At 39.6% G+C, this 16890-nt stretch overlaps 2 protein-coding genes and 1 long non-coding RNA gene across 6 annotated transcripts in view; 1 reads left to right on the top strand and 2 right to left on the bottom strand.

The window, feature by feature from the left end:
* Positions 1 to 9646, bottom strand: part of rab11fip3 (RAB11 family interacting protein 3 (class II)) — a 33985-nt gene extending 24339 nt beyond the window's left edge. The window contains exons 1-2 of one of the 3 annotated variants that reach the window (XM_042398150.1): positions 8745 to 8810; positions 6659 to 8530 (exon numbers count right to left, since the gene is read on the bottom strand). In XM_042398150.1, the coding sequence (XP_042254084.1) occupies positions 6659 to 8302 (1644 nt within the window). In that variant the 5' untranslated portion in view covers positions 8303 to 8530; positions 8745 to 8810. Of the gene's footprint in view, positions 1 to 6658 lie in introns of all 3 variants that reach the window. The other 2 variants (XM_042398149.1, XM_042398151.1) reach the window with 2 other exon arrangements.
* A 121-nt stretch (positions 9647 to 9767) lies between these two features.
* Positions 9768 to 11290, top strand: LOC121887426. Its single transcript, XR_006092964.1, has 3 exons — positions 9768 to 10028; positions 10578 to 10664; positions 11207 to 11290. It is a non-coding gene; the product is annotated as an uncharacterized LOC121887426 (long non-coding RNA).
* Positions 10718 to 15951, bottom strand: decr2 (2,4-dienoyl CoA reductase 2, peroxisomal). 2 transcript variants are annotated; one of them, XM_042398178.1, is made up of 10 exons: positions 15736 to 15951; positions 14688 to 14801; positions 14434 to 14502; positions 13153 to 13204; positions 12932 to 13067; positions 12376 to 12500; positions 11811 to 11904; positions 11628 to 11732; positions 11317 to 11505; positions 10718 to 11046 (listed from the first exon to the last, which is right to left on the bottom strand). In XM_042398178.1, exons 2-10 carry the CDS (start codon positions 14786 to 14788, stop codon positions 11012 to 11014), a joined length of 906 nt encoding a protein of 301 aa, XP_042254112.1. In that variant the 5' UTR covers positions 14789 to 14801; positions 15736 to 15951; the 3' UTR covers positions 10718 to 11011. The 2 variants fall into 2 exon arrangements, with proteins under 2 accessions (XP_042254112.1, XP_042254114.1); XM_042398180.1 differs by having other exon boundaries at positions 11256 to 11505.
* Between the last annotated feature and the right edge of the window lie 939 nt (positions 15952 to 16890).

A 16890-nucleotide genomic window follows, 5' to 3' on the forward strand; every position in this document is an offset into this window, starting at 1 on the left:
AACAGTTCCTGAACAAAAACACTGATAACCATGATCGAAAGTGGAAAAAGACAACAAAAAAAATCAAATCATCTTGGTATATGAAACATTACTGCGCAAAGTGAACTCAAGAGAGGGGACGTTTCAGGGCATGGGACATTCCATTGTGGATTAGAGGGGCAGTACATAAAAGCAGCGGGTGAGGGGAGGGAGGCTGGCTAAAGTAGGGTTGGGAGTGTCGACTGACAGAGAGCTGCCACCACAATGCAGTTCAGTATGGCTTTTGTGCAGAATGAGGGTCAAACCAGTGAGTGAAACCACTGAGTGGTGGTTAGAAAGATCTTTTCAATAGCTGAACACCCATGCCTGCGGAATATTTCACTTTTGAGGACAATTCCCCCCCCCCCCCCCCTGTTGTTCCTCAAAACCTTCTTCAGCAGGTCAGCTTCTAATGTTCCAAACACAGGCAAAAAATATCACAAAACACAGTGAAACTGGTAGAGAAAGCACTTGCAAATCAAAATAATGAAAGAGTAAGTGATGTGTATTCAGGGGGGAATTGATTTGATTTAGCTCAAATGAGCGAGCATGAGTCCTGTTTCTCGTACAGAGCAATATGTTTGGCAGCTGACATATCATGGACTGTAATTTGGTTTTCTACTTTAAGATTACAGAACGCTCATATTCAAACCACACACAATGCAGTATGTGTGTGTATGCACGTGGTCACTATCGTATCCTGGAATAATTCTGGAGAAAACATTTGCATGCTTAGCACACAAGCGCTGACTGAACATGCATGCAAATACCTACATGAATACTTTCCTGCTGTCTCTGACATGTCTCTGGGATATTTGCAAAGAGGTACAGGAGAGTACAAATGTTAGACCTACAGTACTCCAAGCCCTTGAGTCTAAATATAAGGGTCATTCCAAGTCAAACCAGGATGTCGCAGCACCGTCTCAGATTTTGTTCAAACCTTGCCTATATCATGAATGGGTCCCAAAACCACATCACAAACTGGTACTACAAACCAACATTCTTGCACCAATATGATATCAATCATTATTTTTTCTGCAAATACAATCTTTTATCAATTTTGTGCCAATATTTGAGGTCTCTACCACCAATGAACATTAAGGTATTATGAATAAAACAAGGTGTGATGGCATATTTTGGTCATTTTCATAGGACCAAAATGGTATGTGGGGTAGCTAGTAGGAACATAAAAATACATGTGGAAATAGCTTAATGTATGTATCATATAGTCTGCAAAGTGACTATGTCCTTCCATTTTTCCTTCATACAAAAATAGACACACATTTGAGAGATATTTTACCTTTGGCAGAAAAACGTCAATTTCAGGATTACAGTTTTTTTGCCTCAGTATCTCCATGATTATTGAATTCCAGCATCATAGGAACTGAACGAAATACAGGATAAACATGTTTTCAGTATATTCAGTGGAATAGAGCACATTTGAGATGGGAACTGTGTCTCCAGTAGGGTTCTGGATATTGAAAACAAGTGAAATATTTTGATAAAACCTCCTCTATAAGGAGGTATAAGTGGTATCCTAAATGGCCCTCTCAAGCTCCAGTGGGAATATCTGAGTTGGATGTGTTTATAATTATTAATTAATGAACTATAGTGAAATGAGCCTACAGAAAACATTTCTTTACTCCAATCAATATTTCAGAGGATGGGACACAAATAAGTACAGATAATAAGGGAAGATCTTGCTTCTTCATTATGGACGTTTTTTTGCCCAGAGTTAAAACTATGCCTGTAACTATGTGTATTTATCTATGAAGGGAACATGGAAGGACACTGGCACTTTGTACACTAAATGAACATACATTAAGCTATTTCCACATGAATTTTCATGTTCCTACTAGGTACCCCACATACCGTTTTGGTCCTGTGAAAGTGACCATGCCATGTTTTATTCATATCTTCATGTCCATTAGTGGTAGAGACTTCAAATATTGGCACAAAATTAATGAAAGATTGTATTTGAATAAAAAAATAATGATTGATACCATATGGGTGCAAAAAATGGGTTTATAATACCCTCAATTTCACTCACATTTAGGAATTTTGCACTTTTTTCCAAATCTAGGGCCTTATAGAAAATCAATAGGATTTTTTCAAGATATTAATGGCCAAACATGGCTTCTCAGATAAGGTGTTTTTGAGAGTGTTAAAATTAAAAAAAATATTAAGGGCCAAAAAATTATAAAAACACTGGAATCGAACAAAATTATTGTACAGGCCTTAGTTTTGGGACCCAAATATTATATAGACAAACTTTGAACAAAATCTGAGAGAGTGCTGCAACCACTTTCCTGGATTATGTCTGATTTGACCTTGATGAGCCATAATATTAACATGAATACGAAAATCTGACTGAAGAATGTTGTATATAGACTTAGCAGAAAGAATACACCAAAAGGAAAATAGACTGATCTGCTGTACTGAAGTTCTGAAGTAAACAAAAACACTTACTCACTTTTTGAAATAATTCCTGTTCATAAACCTCCCTATGACACCCTGATCTGACCTAAACCCCACCTCAACTTGGCACACATTCCTACTGGCAGTTCAAATTTTACATTTGTTTCCAAGTGTTATTTATGGACGTCCTCATGAATTAATACAAATTATAGCTCTGCGGTTTTCTCAACCGCACTGCTAAAATACTTGTGTTACCACCATGGCCAACAGTAAAATTTCTCTAATCGGAGCTGCTCAGGCGTGGAGGTTATTCAAACCATTTTTATCTCCAGATGACTGAAATACAAGGACATATCAGGGCAAAGCTTATTCAAATATGAAAAGCACATTCACATCCTTTTCAAATTGATATGAACCATTTGCTAACTCAGCAAAGAAACAATCAGCACTCTGACTTCAGGCAGCTACATGCAGGCCTTGTTAGATCAGACCCGACTTTCCCCACTGATCCTTCAGTTCACCTAATGAATGCCAAATCCACTTTAAGGTTATGTGCAATATATAACATTCCACAAATTCTGCAGATAAGTCTGTCTCCTGCATGCTTACTTATTGTAAATGGAAAAGGCAAACATGCCAAAGACTCCGTATGTCTCTCAGGTCACGAAAGGCAGGAAATCTGAGAGGAGTTGCCTGTAAGAGCACAAATTAGCTCTTAGAAACCAGATATCTGATAACTACACACAAAGAAAGACACACAAGTAATCAATCTGCACAATCTGGTCGGCAGTCCAAGGAAAACCTTTACCGAGCAGGAATCCAAAGGAATCAGCTGGAATCTAGATATTTGGGAGGTGCAGGAGGAAAACTCCACCAGAAACCAAACAGTCTGGAAAAACAGTAAAATAGACCACACCTATGAAATAAAATGAACTCCCAGTGTCATGCAAATTTAGCGGCTTTAGCCCTCTCTGACATAACAACAGGTGGAATCAATAAACATTTGACGAACATGACAAAAGCCCTGCTCTGTCCCTCAAAGTAAGGTCATGGGCAGTCGGTGGACAGCACCCAAACCATGAAGTCCCTCTGACTCAGGAAAATACATTTTACTCTTAATCCTTCACAATTCCCTGCCTCTACCTACGGCTAGACATGGGACAGATCAGGGGCAAAAGAGGCGCTTTGAACTGGGAGAGAAGGGATTAAAAAGCATTAGTGAGCCAGCATCACACTTTGTATGTGGGGTACTCTCCAAAAGGCCTTGTTCAAAGTTCAGCTAAAAGTGTTCAACTGATACTGGGTAATATAGTCTCAATGAACAAATTCTGTTCCCTGAATCGTTAAAAAAACATTGAACATTAAAAACTAGAAGGGGGATATTTAAAAAAAAAAATATATATATAAACAGTGTCAGTGACAAGATTATTCTTATTACTTCATAAGCAAATAGGGACCCATAAATGAGTTGAAAATGTTATCTTATACATGCTTATCAGGGCACAATTCTGCTTTTTTTATTGTAATCAGCTAGGCTACATCATCATTTGCATCCATCCTTTTGCTGGTATTTGCAAATGCTGTGATCACTTGATAGAGCTCGGTCTGATTCTTGTAAACATTTGGACAGGCATACAGACGAGCACGTCGGGAAAAGAAACTGACCTCATTTTTAGGCTGGAGCTCTGTGTGTGACTATCATATCATATTTGTACATACAGTCTCATAGGTCACAGAGCATTTCGTCACCCTAAGAGACTAACAGGTGTCTTTTAATTAATATACAGTTGTCCTTTTGTTCATTCATGACTCTATCCATTCATTCCCTAGGGGGTTTCTTCCTCTGCCTCAATCTGCTGAGAATTAAAAGTTGAAGGCCAAATCACACAGCTTTGCTCTTCATAACTTATCCACACCTGCTGCGAACCGGCAGTTGAACACTTTCTCACGCAAGGATTAAAACGAAAGAAAAGTGTCACAATGCACATAATATAATAAGACACAGAACATAAGGGTATAAATTTCCATTACACACCTAAAACCAACCATAATCAATGCATCTAAGTAAAAGTGTTTAGTCAATAATTTCACACTGGGAAAAGCTCTGTAATGGACTGATGAAAAAGCAAACAAGGTCTAGTTAGACTAGGAGTGTGTGATATGATGATATTAGATTGTGAACGATTAAAATGTCTCCACGTTCTGCCTTTACATACTAACATGCACAGTAAGTCCGAAACCTTAGTATGAAACCAATAGTACGTGAAGTGCATACTACGTCCAGAGAAATATTACAGTATGCAAGCACTGGACACTACGCCGGCATAAATATCCCACAATGCAATGCGGTAGTGATGACAATAAAAATAACATAACAACCAATTGGCGGACAGCAACCAAGGCAGCTCTGGTGTAACGTCAATAATGCTTCAATTCATGTAAGGTTTCACTTTGTTAGGCATAATATTTTTTTTTTTGTTCAGACTTTATGGTTGGAACGGGTTATCACGGTTACGCGTCTGCAACCAGCAAGGGTACTCTCAGGAAGTGACGTGATAATTACAGCTCGGTGCATCCAAAAAGATACATTGTACTGTTTATTCACACCAATGTTGAATGATAGTACATATATTGAGTATGTAGCGCATAGTATGCCATTTCGGACGCAGCACATGTTAAACTGACAGGTAAACTCCACCTTTTAGAGGTTAGCTCACTTGCTAACTGGCAGCACTAACTTCTGTCATGCTGCAAGCTAGCGTGATGCCAGCTCTGGTGTACTATGTTGGTGATTTTTGTAACAGTGCACATCCTGCTAGTTATCCAAAACAACACACTAACGCTTCTACACAACATCAAATGTTTGCTTTTCAGCTGTGAAATATCCATTTTAAACAAGGCCAAATAGACCATCACTACTTTTTAATGCAGCTTTGCACACCTGCTCTTATTTATTTATGGAATTGTTTGTGCTTTAATGTAATTTTATGTCTTTAATGGGTGTATGTTTTTATGTTGTTTGTGAGTCCCTAACATAAGACAAATTTCTATCATGTGATAGACAATACAGGTTTTTTTTAATCTTGAATCTTAAGTACTGTTCAGTAACTTGAAAAAATAGTCTTAAAAACCAACATGAAAAAGAATCGTGATAAGATTGTGGATTGTGATCCTGCCTGAGAAAAATCATATGATATGATATTTTTGCCATATCACACCCCTGAGTTAGACTATTACTGACACCTTCTAATTAATTAGGTTTCTTTTTTTTTTAGGGAACTGTTATTTTATCTCTTGACTCACTGGTAACTCAAACTTCATTTTTACATAACAATGTGGAAAGCTTAGTGCATAGGGAGAGATGCAATAAATGGGTGGGGGTCATGGGTGGAGTGTGATGCATCAACCATTTCACATGAGATTATCCCCAAACCACAGGCTATGCTAATGGGAAGATGAGTGTTTGTCATTTGACATATGGAGGAGCGCCAGGCCTGACAGAATTCATTACAGCCAATATGCTTGACAGACTTATCTGGTTGATAACCCAAATCCCAGCTTTTGAACACTCACCAAATACATGACAAACTAATCCAGGTTTTAATAATACGCTGCTGTATTAGCCAAATCTCTTACACTAAATTTTGAGAGCTGCTTCAACAAAAGGAAACACAGGAGAAGAAATGGTGATGGTAAATATACAAAGCTGACACCTAAAAGAAATAAATAGGCTTGCAGTGTATGACTTCCTACTGCCTATTTAATCCTAGTGGGGTCCAGGTTACGTCTAATTTATAATGTTTAAAGTCAACATGAACCTGGTGCAGTTTATTGAAATATTTAAACACATAATCGGGGAGCATTTTGAGAAACAACAGAAATATTAACAAAATAAGAACATTTTAGGAATGTATTTATAATTCAAAATGACTAAACCTGATTTACTCATTTTACTTCCAATAATATTAAGTTTCAAATTACATCTGGATCCTAAACAACAAACAATACTGAGCAAAAAGTGGCATCATCCGGTTGGATTTCAATCGATGGAATTACGCTGGCTTTTTGCAGGAAGCTCTCTGAGGTTTAGCAGAAAATCAATGATAAATCATTTATGTATATGGAGCTTTATATGGTTTTACAAGGAACTTCACTCAGCATGCATTACCCAATAAGCTCCCTGCTCAGAAGAGGGAAATCGACAGTAAAAACAACATCTCACCTGATCGGCCCCATAGGCGGCAGCAAACTCCATAAACTCCTCAATACGGACAAAGCCATCTCCATCTTGGTCTAAAGCGTCGAACACAGCTTTTAGTGGGGAGACATCTTCCTCCCTCGTATTCACAGCTGAGACCATTGGCAGTGAGTCATCTACCACCATCTTAGAGAGGGAAATTGTCTCCACGGTTTGCTCACTAGTCCATCCAGCCTCAGGAGAAGAGCTGTTCAACTCCTGGACTGAAAAATCTAAAGAAGCCACTTCATGACAGTCTGATCCTTGGAGCTGGTTAACGTCTGTCAACCTCTCCTCTTCCCTCTGCTCGGTTGTCGGATCAGCAACGCTTTCATTCTGTACACGCTCCAGTGGTTTCAAGTCCCAAGTTTCCTCATCAGTGGCTAAACAAAGATCCAAAGCCATTGCTTCATTCCCCTGATTTTTGGCTTCAGAGCTAATTTTATCTTCCATCAAATCCTTAGACTCATTCTCCACAGAGTCGCTCTCACTGGTGAAGTCGCCCTGGTTGAAGACATCTTCAGCCAGAGGCACCGTCAGTGATGAAGGTTCAGCTGACAAACTAAGAACAAGTGAGTCATTCTCACCTTGTTGCTCTGAAGTCAGATTTCTAATTACAGCAGCTCCTGCATGTTCCACCTGCGACTCCTCTGTTGATAAATCGAATGGCGCACTTGTGCAGATAACAGAGGCAGGACTAGCAGGACACAGGCTCAGACTGCTGTCACAATCAGGAACCTCTAAATCCAACAAAGGCACAAATCCTTCAAAACACTCCAGTGGCGTGCTGATGTGGTTATGTGGGAGACAGCTCTCGGGTAAACCTTGTAAGGTAGAGCTACTGGTTACAGGTAGATCAGTTACTTGATCAGGGAATAAACCTTTGTCTCCGGTTTCAGGTGACAAAGTTTCCCTGTTCTGCGCGGGAGGGAGACCTGCCTGCTCCTCCTGTGACAGGTCTACCAGCTCCTCACTGACACCCTGTGGGTTCAACTCATGTGAAGACTCTGAGGTGAGACAAGATGGTTCATTTGAGAGGAGATCTACCAACAAAAACGGATCCCCTGGGTTTGTCTCGGAATTCCTCTCGGAAATCTTTGATGGAGAAGACGGTTCACTGAGGCTGATTAGCTCAGCCTTGCCACTGAGGGCATTTGAGGCCTCAAGAGAGACCTCCTGTGTCAGACTCAGTTCCTCACAGGCAAAGTTTTTCCCAACCACATCAGTGAGGTTAGGAGAAAATAGCCATGACAGAGTGAAGTCGCTGATTTCATCAAGTCCCTCATTTTTTTCTGTGCAAGACAATTCCTCTATATGCGTACTATGGAGAGAAGCTTGGGAATTAGTGGACTGATCTTCCTCAAATAGCGATTCTCCACAAGAATAATCACAGATATTTATGAGGTTGTCCAACTCTACCGACTTGTCCTGGAAAACACTTCCCTCTTCAGTATGTTGGGATGTTGGTTCCTGGTCACTGTTTCTGAAACCCAAACCTGTCTGACCAGTCTTGTTTTGACACAGCACACCTCCATTGTCTGAATCCAGTGTGAGAAATCCCAGAGGAAATGGCTGTTCTGACTCCCACTGTGTGTGCCCCAAAGGGCCAGACAGGACCGTGGGCTCCATTTATATAGGCTATTTCCCTTTGTAAATTTGAGAAAGCTGGTGACTCTTATCTCACTGCTGCTGTCACGATCCAGTTCTTCAATTTTAATGTCATGTTTTTTTTTAAATGACACTAAACATCTCCACTGAAATCTTGAAATGAATGAGTGCGACTCCTACAAGCATTGTCTACCTCTGATATTTAGAAGATGCTGGCAGGCATTGTGATTTTATAAATGTTAGGTAAAGCTGTGAAAGGGATAGTTTTCAGAAGGTAAGTAAGTTTAGAAACAAGTCAGTGAGGCAACGAATAAAGAAATGATGCGCAGTATAAACGTCTGTTGTTTTAACTGCATTTGTTGCCATCCACATCTCGACAAAAAATGTTACCTAAATTCCAAATTCATATTAACTTCTTATCCTTATTGAAAATCCTACTGATGTAAATCGGGTTTTGACTCACTATGTCCCTTTCAGTCATGGCAGGTCCACTCCTGATTGTTGCCAAATGTTTCAGCTTCAGCACATCCAACGTCAACATGCTTTCACTTCGGCCTGAAAGCTGACAAATGAGCGACAACACATCTCAGAACTGTACTGACAAACACGATTGACAGCATCTCTGCTCGGGAGCCAATTTGAAACAACACGAATCAACGCGTTTAAGTCACCAGTGTTTGTCAACATTAGCTTTCTTAGCCGATTATCTCATCTTACCCATCGCCAAAGCTAATTTGCTGAGCGGCGAGGAAACGGTGTGAGCAGCTTCGTCACACAATCCTGAACTCCTCTCCTACAATTGTAACGCTAAATCTCTCTTTACAATGCGGTTCACTAAATATAACACCGACTGTCAAGCGTCTATCCTCAAGTGAATTTTATGCTAGCAACTAACGTTAACTCCTCCTTCGAGCATCCCACTTCTTTCCTGCCATTGGCCAGGGAAGCTGCTAACTGACTAGCTAGCCAAATTAGCCTATTAGCAAGCTAACACGCCAAACAGTCCGCCGTCTACCCCTTTCAATGAAATGAAACCCTATCTTAGCGTCAATATTCCACGGTTTAAGAGGTAATTAAGGATATTTCTCGCCTCTGTGATAGTCCAATATTTATATCTGCATTTGCCGTTTTCCAGCTGCAATCCACCTGTGTCAGTCACAAGACAGGCCAGACGAGTGACGAGACGAAACCGTTGGTTCTTCTTCAAATTCTTCAGTTATTCTCGTCTTTAAAAAAAACACACATACAGCTGTTTCTGCGCCCCTCGTCGAGACCCACGTCGAAACGAAAAGGGTGTTAAATAAGGCGAAAAAGTTCCATCATTTGGCAGTCACTCCACCGATGTTGATCACAGACACCGAAAGCTCTCGCATCAGCATCAGCAGTGTCCCATCCTCCTCCTCCTCCTCCTCCTCCTCATCTCCTCCTCCTCCTCCAGCCGCATACAAACCACTGACGTTTCACGCAAGCGTACAAAACACCCCGCAGTATCATTGGCTTTATATCAGCTATCGGTCGCTATTTGTGTACAAAAACTCATAAAATTGGCTATTATACACAAAAATGACCTGAATTAATGTGTCGGGGAATGACAGTATTATATATTAAAATGTGTAAAACATCCACGCAGAGGTTAAAGTTCAGGGTCATGTGGAGAAACTCTCAGCTGACTGGGGTTGTAGGTGTCTTGCTCAATGACACTTCAGCAGGGTGGATGCTAAAGTCCACCAATTAAAGGGCTGTTTCTGTAAGCACTAATTATTCAACAGTGGGTATAAAATAACATATTAAGCAATAATAGACATCATGGTGCTGTTGGACAGCCAATGTGGACACATGGCATTTCTCATTTTGAGAAAATAATTAAATGAATGTAATTGTGATGTTTTGGAGCCCCCCATCTGATTTACAGTGGTATTTTCTTCTTGTTTGGATTTGCTCACCGTACTTCATCTTAGTCATTTAATCCAGTGGTTCCCAACCTTCTTGGGATGTGACCCCTTAGTACAAATCATTGTCTGCTTGCAACCAGTTTATGGCCTTGGTGTGGATATAGATTGTGACTTTTTATTCTCCATTTGTTTCATTTGTAGCATTTTCAGCTATCTGGAGATTTAAAGGTGTCCAGTATTTCACAAGAGAGAAAAATAAAATAACTATAACAATAATAATAGAAACAGTACCACTTTTTTTTCTTTAATCAACTTGTGAGCCCTAATTTGTGGGGTCCCAACCAGTATGGAAGAAGATTTAATCCATCTGGCTTGCATTAAAAACAGTCTGCTCCATCCTACAGGTGCAATCCAAGCTTCAGCGATTAAGGAAATGGATCCTTGGGCCAGTCAAACAGCACACAGAAAACCAGAAGAAGACAGTTGCTCAGGTATCAGTAATTAACATATTACTTTTGAAAGTAAAAGGAAACCAGAGTCACCATTAACTGTAATTATAAAACTTTTATTAATAGATACTGGTACTGAAAAATTACATAAAATGACTGCACATGAAATGCATGATGACAAAAAACAGCACCGTAGGAGGTGAAAAATCCCTGATTTCTTATATAATTTAATCCATTACTAAAATACATATACGTTTTTTTTCTACAGTAAGTGTAGTGTGTTAGTGTTTCAACTCTTCCAGACACGTAGTATTAAACATTGGGCAGCACAAATACTGTGCATGTAGCATCAGTGCTACAGATGGCTCAGAAATTATTCTTTTCAGCATTTACTTGTCTCTTTTCTTTTCAGATGACCAATAACCTGAAAGAAAATAAGAGAAAGTTGATTAATATGGATCTTACCACATTCCTGTAATGTAGACAATCTCTTTAAACCTCTATGGAGACACAATTAATCAAGTATAATTAAGTCCCATAACAATATGAAAAGAGATGACAAAAATCAACAACTTCATTTTCAGTCACAGTTTGGCTCCACATGGCCCTCAAGCTGCACCTCCCCCTACACACCTGTGTCAGGAGGAGGACAGGAGAGCTCCTGTTCAGAGTTTAGCGGATTTAGAGGCTATACCCAACAGCAGGGAGACGTCATTAGCTGAGGTCAGCCACGCCCCGCCGTCCGCCACCATGATGGCTCCAGTCACATAGGAGGAGGCCCGGCTGGCCAAGAAAAGAGTGCAGTGGGCCATCTCTGTCTTATTGCCTGCACGCTGCAAAGGAATGGACTGGAAGGCACCAGCAGCCTCCCCTCTTGGACCACCTGAGAGATTTTTAAATGGGAAAACTCCATGCTCAGATACCCCAGCGCTGTTATACTGTACATGTTTAATCATTTCAAGAGTTGTGATGTATAAGAATTCTAAATTAGCTTAGTATTTTTACCTAGTCTGCGGTAGCCCTCTGTGCCAGAGATAGGACCTGGGGCCAGAGCATTGACTCTCACCCCACTGGGCCCCCATTCCACAGCCAGGTGCTTGGTCATGGCATCTGGGTACAGGAGAGGGAGCATGGAGTCATAAGATTCCTTCGTTGATATCATCAAATAACACTACAAAATGCTCTTACCATTTGCAGCCTTGGCAGACCCAGCATGCACCTGGAGGGCCTGTCCTTTGTATCCAAGTGTTGCAGAGATGTTCACAATGTTGCCACCATGATCCTGGGCACAAAAATGACACAAGATTCAAAATAAAGGCAATAAGTAAATGATCAAATCAGTTTCAGATGGCAGTTTATCTAATCTGTGATATTTACTGCCCTCTTTTGGTGACCAGAGAGAATTGCAAGGAGTAAAATGATTGGAAGCGCTAGAGCAGAGATCCAACAGGAGCTTCTGTTGAGGAGTTGTAATACATAACCATGCAAAATACTGTAATTAATACTACTGTCTTGACATTTGTTGGGGGGGGGGTTGGCAGGTGTGCATGTTTTGTGTTATCTTTATTCCCTGGAATGTCTTGTGATACCGGTTTTTAACTCCAGTGAATCACTGAGTCACCAGTCTTGATCAATAGCTTCATTGTTTCCCTGCAGATTCAGTATTCTCATTTTTAAAACAATTTAATTATAGCTTTTTATCATGGATGTAAGAACTATCTTGTCACACAGGTGGACAGAAGATGAACTGTACCTTGAACCACTTGTCATAAACCACTTTGCTGGTGTTGAATGTACCCATAGTGTCAATCTCCATAACTGTCTTGAAGGCATTGAAGGAGAGCGCGGCAGCCGGGCAGAGGAAGTTTCCAGCAGCATCTGTCAAACACAGCATTGTGAAAGTTATGACACAAATACGCCAGAACAAAAAGGCAAAAGGTGATCATTAATATTTTATAAATGCTTCAGTAATGCTATGAATCCATTCATTTATGTGGTACATTAATGAAGTGCAGATCCCCTTGTGTTGGTGATCTGTACCTCATCTGGAGTGTAAAGATAGAAGATTCAGATAGATGCAACACCAGAAAAGTTAATGATTAAGCCAAAAACCTTTCACACTTGACCTTTTCTCCAAGTACATTTACACACATTCATCCTACAGAAACCTTAAAATGACCTTTTGTTGACAGGATACAAATGTATAAAGGCAAAGACCGAGTGAGTGTGTGCAGCAGTGCTCCCGACACAAACTCACCAATCATCAGCATATTAACATTTTTCAGGCTTGTGCTTAAGAGGTCACATACTGTTAATAAGGATGTCTATGCGGCCAAACTCTTTCAGCGTCTCATCCACAGCAGCTGCGATGCTCTCAGGCTGCCTCACGTCTAAACACAAAGGGAGACAGCGGCGTCCTGAAACAGCAGACAGCTTTTTAGCCGCCTGGGGAGACATGAAATCATATTACATAAGGACCACAAATTGACATTCAGTTATCTTTAAAGACTCATTATGCAAAAGGAATAACCTCTTTCAGCTTGTCCAAGTTCCTGCTGGCAATCACTGTGTCACAGCCGTGCCTGGAAAAAAAAAAGAGAAAATAAAGACATATAACAATGTGGAGAGAAAAAGAAACGACGGTAAGAGCAAATGCTGCATTGTGTTGATAAGGACATGAATATTTAATCCCTGCATAGATGAGGCGCATGAGAAGACTTTTATGATGCAACAGGATGAGGGAGAAGAGGCAGCGAATGCAAGGTCAAAAGCATGATAGTGCATTTAATTATCATGAATGCAAGGTCATTACAGAGAAGGTGATGACGATTGGTAACAGGTCACGGACACACATAGTGAGAGATCAATCACATGTACAGTAGCTTCATCTTGGTGGGAACCTCAAATCCACAAATCTGGTTGCTAACAAGACAGACAGCGAGACAACTAACAGATACAGTTACAAGTCGTGGCGCTGATTTTAATCAAGATACACTAATTCTGTCACATGGGTAAATTATTGAACTATTTCAACTTTGTCACACAAACACAAGCAAAATGATGCAAGTCTGACTGTCAGATAACATAACTAGAAGGTTTAAAGTACATCTGCATACTACCTCTGACACACATGTTACATGTTTAGACTACTGGACGAAAGGCCAATAAGTCACACCAATGCCACATCTTGAGAGACCTGAACATGTTAAGTTTTAAAAACTACACTGCATCTGCAAACGCTAATCTTATCAGCAAGTACATGGCCTGGCTCCTCAGGCTCTCTGTTACATGGTGTGACCACTACAGGCCTTTGGATTGTCTACTGTCACTGCAGGGAAGTTTAAAGTATCATACCAGAATACCTCCTTTGGCCAGACGTCCTTTTCTATAAAAGGAAGATAACACATGCTGCCAACTGAATTCAAAACAGACCAAAATTGTCAACATTTTAAAAGTAAATTGAAGGAACTTTTAAAAGCCAATCAATCCTGTAGTCATGTGTAGGGGTGGGGTATAGCTATAAATGCTGTGATGCATTGAATTGGATAATTGTTGTGCAATTCTCTGTGTATACTGTATCTGTCCCTAATCTGTGTCCCAAATAAACATTTAATAAAATGAAAAATGATATGAATGACTAATGGTAATGAAATAAGGCTGACAAAGCATTTATTCTACATGTTATTAATTTACATTTAATTTATTATTATACTATACAAACATCTGTAAGCGGAGTTAAATGTAAGTAGGAACTGATACTTCTGCTAGATCTGGACCTGTTATGGAGAGACAAGCATGTGATCTCTCTCACCTCATGAAGATTTCAGCTATCCTGAGTCCAATTCCAGATCCGCCACCTGTGATAAATGCAACCTGATCTCTGAAAAAGAAAGTGCAAATCCTCAAAAGTCACTTCATATAGTTGCTACATTGTTAAGGACTTCAACAAAAAATAATCATGCTCAAAGCCGTCTCCAGACAACGATGTGAAATGCAGTGATGCAATAAGATCACACATGGCAATGGGAAATAAATCTCAGAGCGATGCTTGTACAGTATGCTTACTTGAGTAAATCTGGACTGTAGATGTGTGTGTATGAAGTCAGGCAGTCGTCTGTACCAACATCTTCAGGCAGCAGCTCTCCCTTTTTCTGCAGCTCAGCCATGCTGATAAAATAACTGCAATCACACAGACATCACCAAATACCAAAAAGGAGTAAACGACTGGCCTGTAAATGCAGGATTTGCACAAAATAAATGCAAAAAACAGAATAAAATTACCCTTTGCAGCATTTTAGTTAAGATGATGATGATTGATATTAGAGCTGCAGCGATTTGTCAACTAATCGATTAGTCGATCGGTGAGAAAATTTACCAACAACTATTTTGATAACTGAATAATTGTTTAAGTAATTTTTTAAGCAAAAATTCTGTGCTTTCTTGGACATAAATGCTAGTAAACTCATTATCTTTGAGTTTTGGACTGTTGGTCGGACTAAACAAGACATTTGAGGAAGGTCACCTCTGACTCTGGGAAATGATAACATTTTAGAGATAAGGCAATTAATCGATTAAAGAAAAAATAATCGCCAGGATAATCAACAAAGAAAATAATCACTAGTTTCAGCCCTAATTGTTTTCCATTACGATTGTCAGATATTTAAATTCAGCTAAATTGTAATTTTTAGTGTTTTGAGTCATTGATGGTGAGACTCTTGGCTACTTGTGTGCACATGCTGTCATGATTTTTGATCTACTCTCTGCCATATTATGTCATTAACGGTGCCAATATCAGCAACTGTGTAGAAGTCAAACTGAATGCTAATTAGCGCTAATTACACGTCAGCTCTAACAGATGTGGCCGAAAAGAGATTCTGACTAAGATATTTGCTGGAAAACAGTAAATTATGGCCTCAAAACTGATTGAATTGTATCAACTGACATTTAAAAAAGCTTCAACACATTGCAGGGCTAATGTGGACTGATTCCTTTTTATTTTGTCTATCTTCTTTGACACACTCAAAGTTAGTCTTCAAGTTAGCTGTCAGGACTGTGCAGTGAAGTTTAACTTAGTTGTCATGTAACAGTTAGCTAGTTGCTGCTGTCGAGTTACCTGTTGAAGAAAACACGTTTGTGACGTAGCGCTGAAAAAAAGGACCGTCCAACTCCTCTTTGATGAAAGACGACTCGAAGACAAAGCAGTCATGTAAGTGTGGGCATGCAGCTTTACGTTTATTCCTTTCTTATTACCTGCTTCTGTCAGTAGGAACTATTTGTACCTTGGACGCTTATTTTTTCGTCTTTCAGTAGTGCATTATGGGCAATGAAGTCCTTCCGGGGTGTGTTCAAGAGCACACATATCTCGCTGTCAAAATCCAAATCCGTCTTTGTTTCTTTTTTTTTGGTGTTCTCCTGAACACATGTATGGTTTGTTTAAGACATAATGATAATAATAATAATAATAATAATAATAATAATAATAATAATAATAATGATGATAATAATAATAAGAAGAAGAAGAAGAAGAAGAAGAAGAAGAAGAAGACATAAAAAGGCTAAAAATTCAGAAATTATTGCACTAACTTTTAGAGGTCAGGATTTATTCACAGCATGACAGAAAAAGAAACCATATCAGACATCAACAAGCTCTAGGGACTGTCAGGTCTATGTCAGTCTTGAGAGCAAAGGAAAACCCAGTGATTCTGTTGCTCATCTCCAATAACCATCAGTTTCTAAGATGGCACCAGCGAGGCTCTCCACTGGTAATCCAACTCTGAATTAAACAATCCAGAGTGTTCAGTGTCAGGGTCGATGCAGATCAGTGTGCATTAGTGCAGAGAGTGGCCCTTATTGATTTGTACTTTGGGATTTACTGTTGGGAAAAAGCCCTATGCAATGGATCCCTCAAATACTTTTGGGATGGATATTCTCCTCTGCACTTAGGCTGCATGTCTGCAGATACAAGACTGAGAGGAGCAGAAATGTAAAATGAGAGCTTTTGTAACTTAATTAGTTTTTCAAGAGGCATGAGTAAACAAGGGCAAAAGCACTTGAAAAGCACATTAAAATATGTGATAATGGATGCTAAAGCTTTTTTCAGGACTATTCCAGTGTTTTATTGTTACTGACAGTTTTTCAAAGCATATCCCTTTTTTATATTTCATTCAGTGTGTTTTTCCTACTTTCTTTCAATTAGTTTTTATTAAATTTGTATAATATAGTATGGAAAAACATTTGAAGCGTCTGCTTTAATGTTTCCAAAGTTATA

Source organism: Thunnus maccoyii, chromosome 20, assembly GCF_910596095.1.
Source record: "Thunnus maccoyii chromosome 20, fThuMac1.1, whole genome shotgun sequence".
Taxonomy (NCBI): domain Eukaryota; kingdom Metazoa; phylum Chordata; class Actinopteri; order Scombriformes; family Scombridae; genus Thunnus; species Thunnus maccoyii.

Coding starts and splice junctions, on each gene's coding strand:
- decr2 (XM_042398178.1), bottom strand. CDS start 14,788: ATGGCTGAGCTGCAGAAAAAGGGAGAGCTGCTGCCTGAAGATGTTGGT. Junction 12,501..12,931: donor CATAGACATCCTTATTAACA/GTATGTGACCTC, acceptor TGTGTTTGACAG/ATGCTGCTGGAAACTTCCTC. Junction 11,047..11,316: donor TGACGTCTCCCTGCTGTTGG/GTATAGCCTCTA, acceptor ATTTTCTTTCAG/GTTATTGGTCATCTGAAAAG.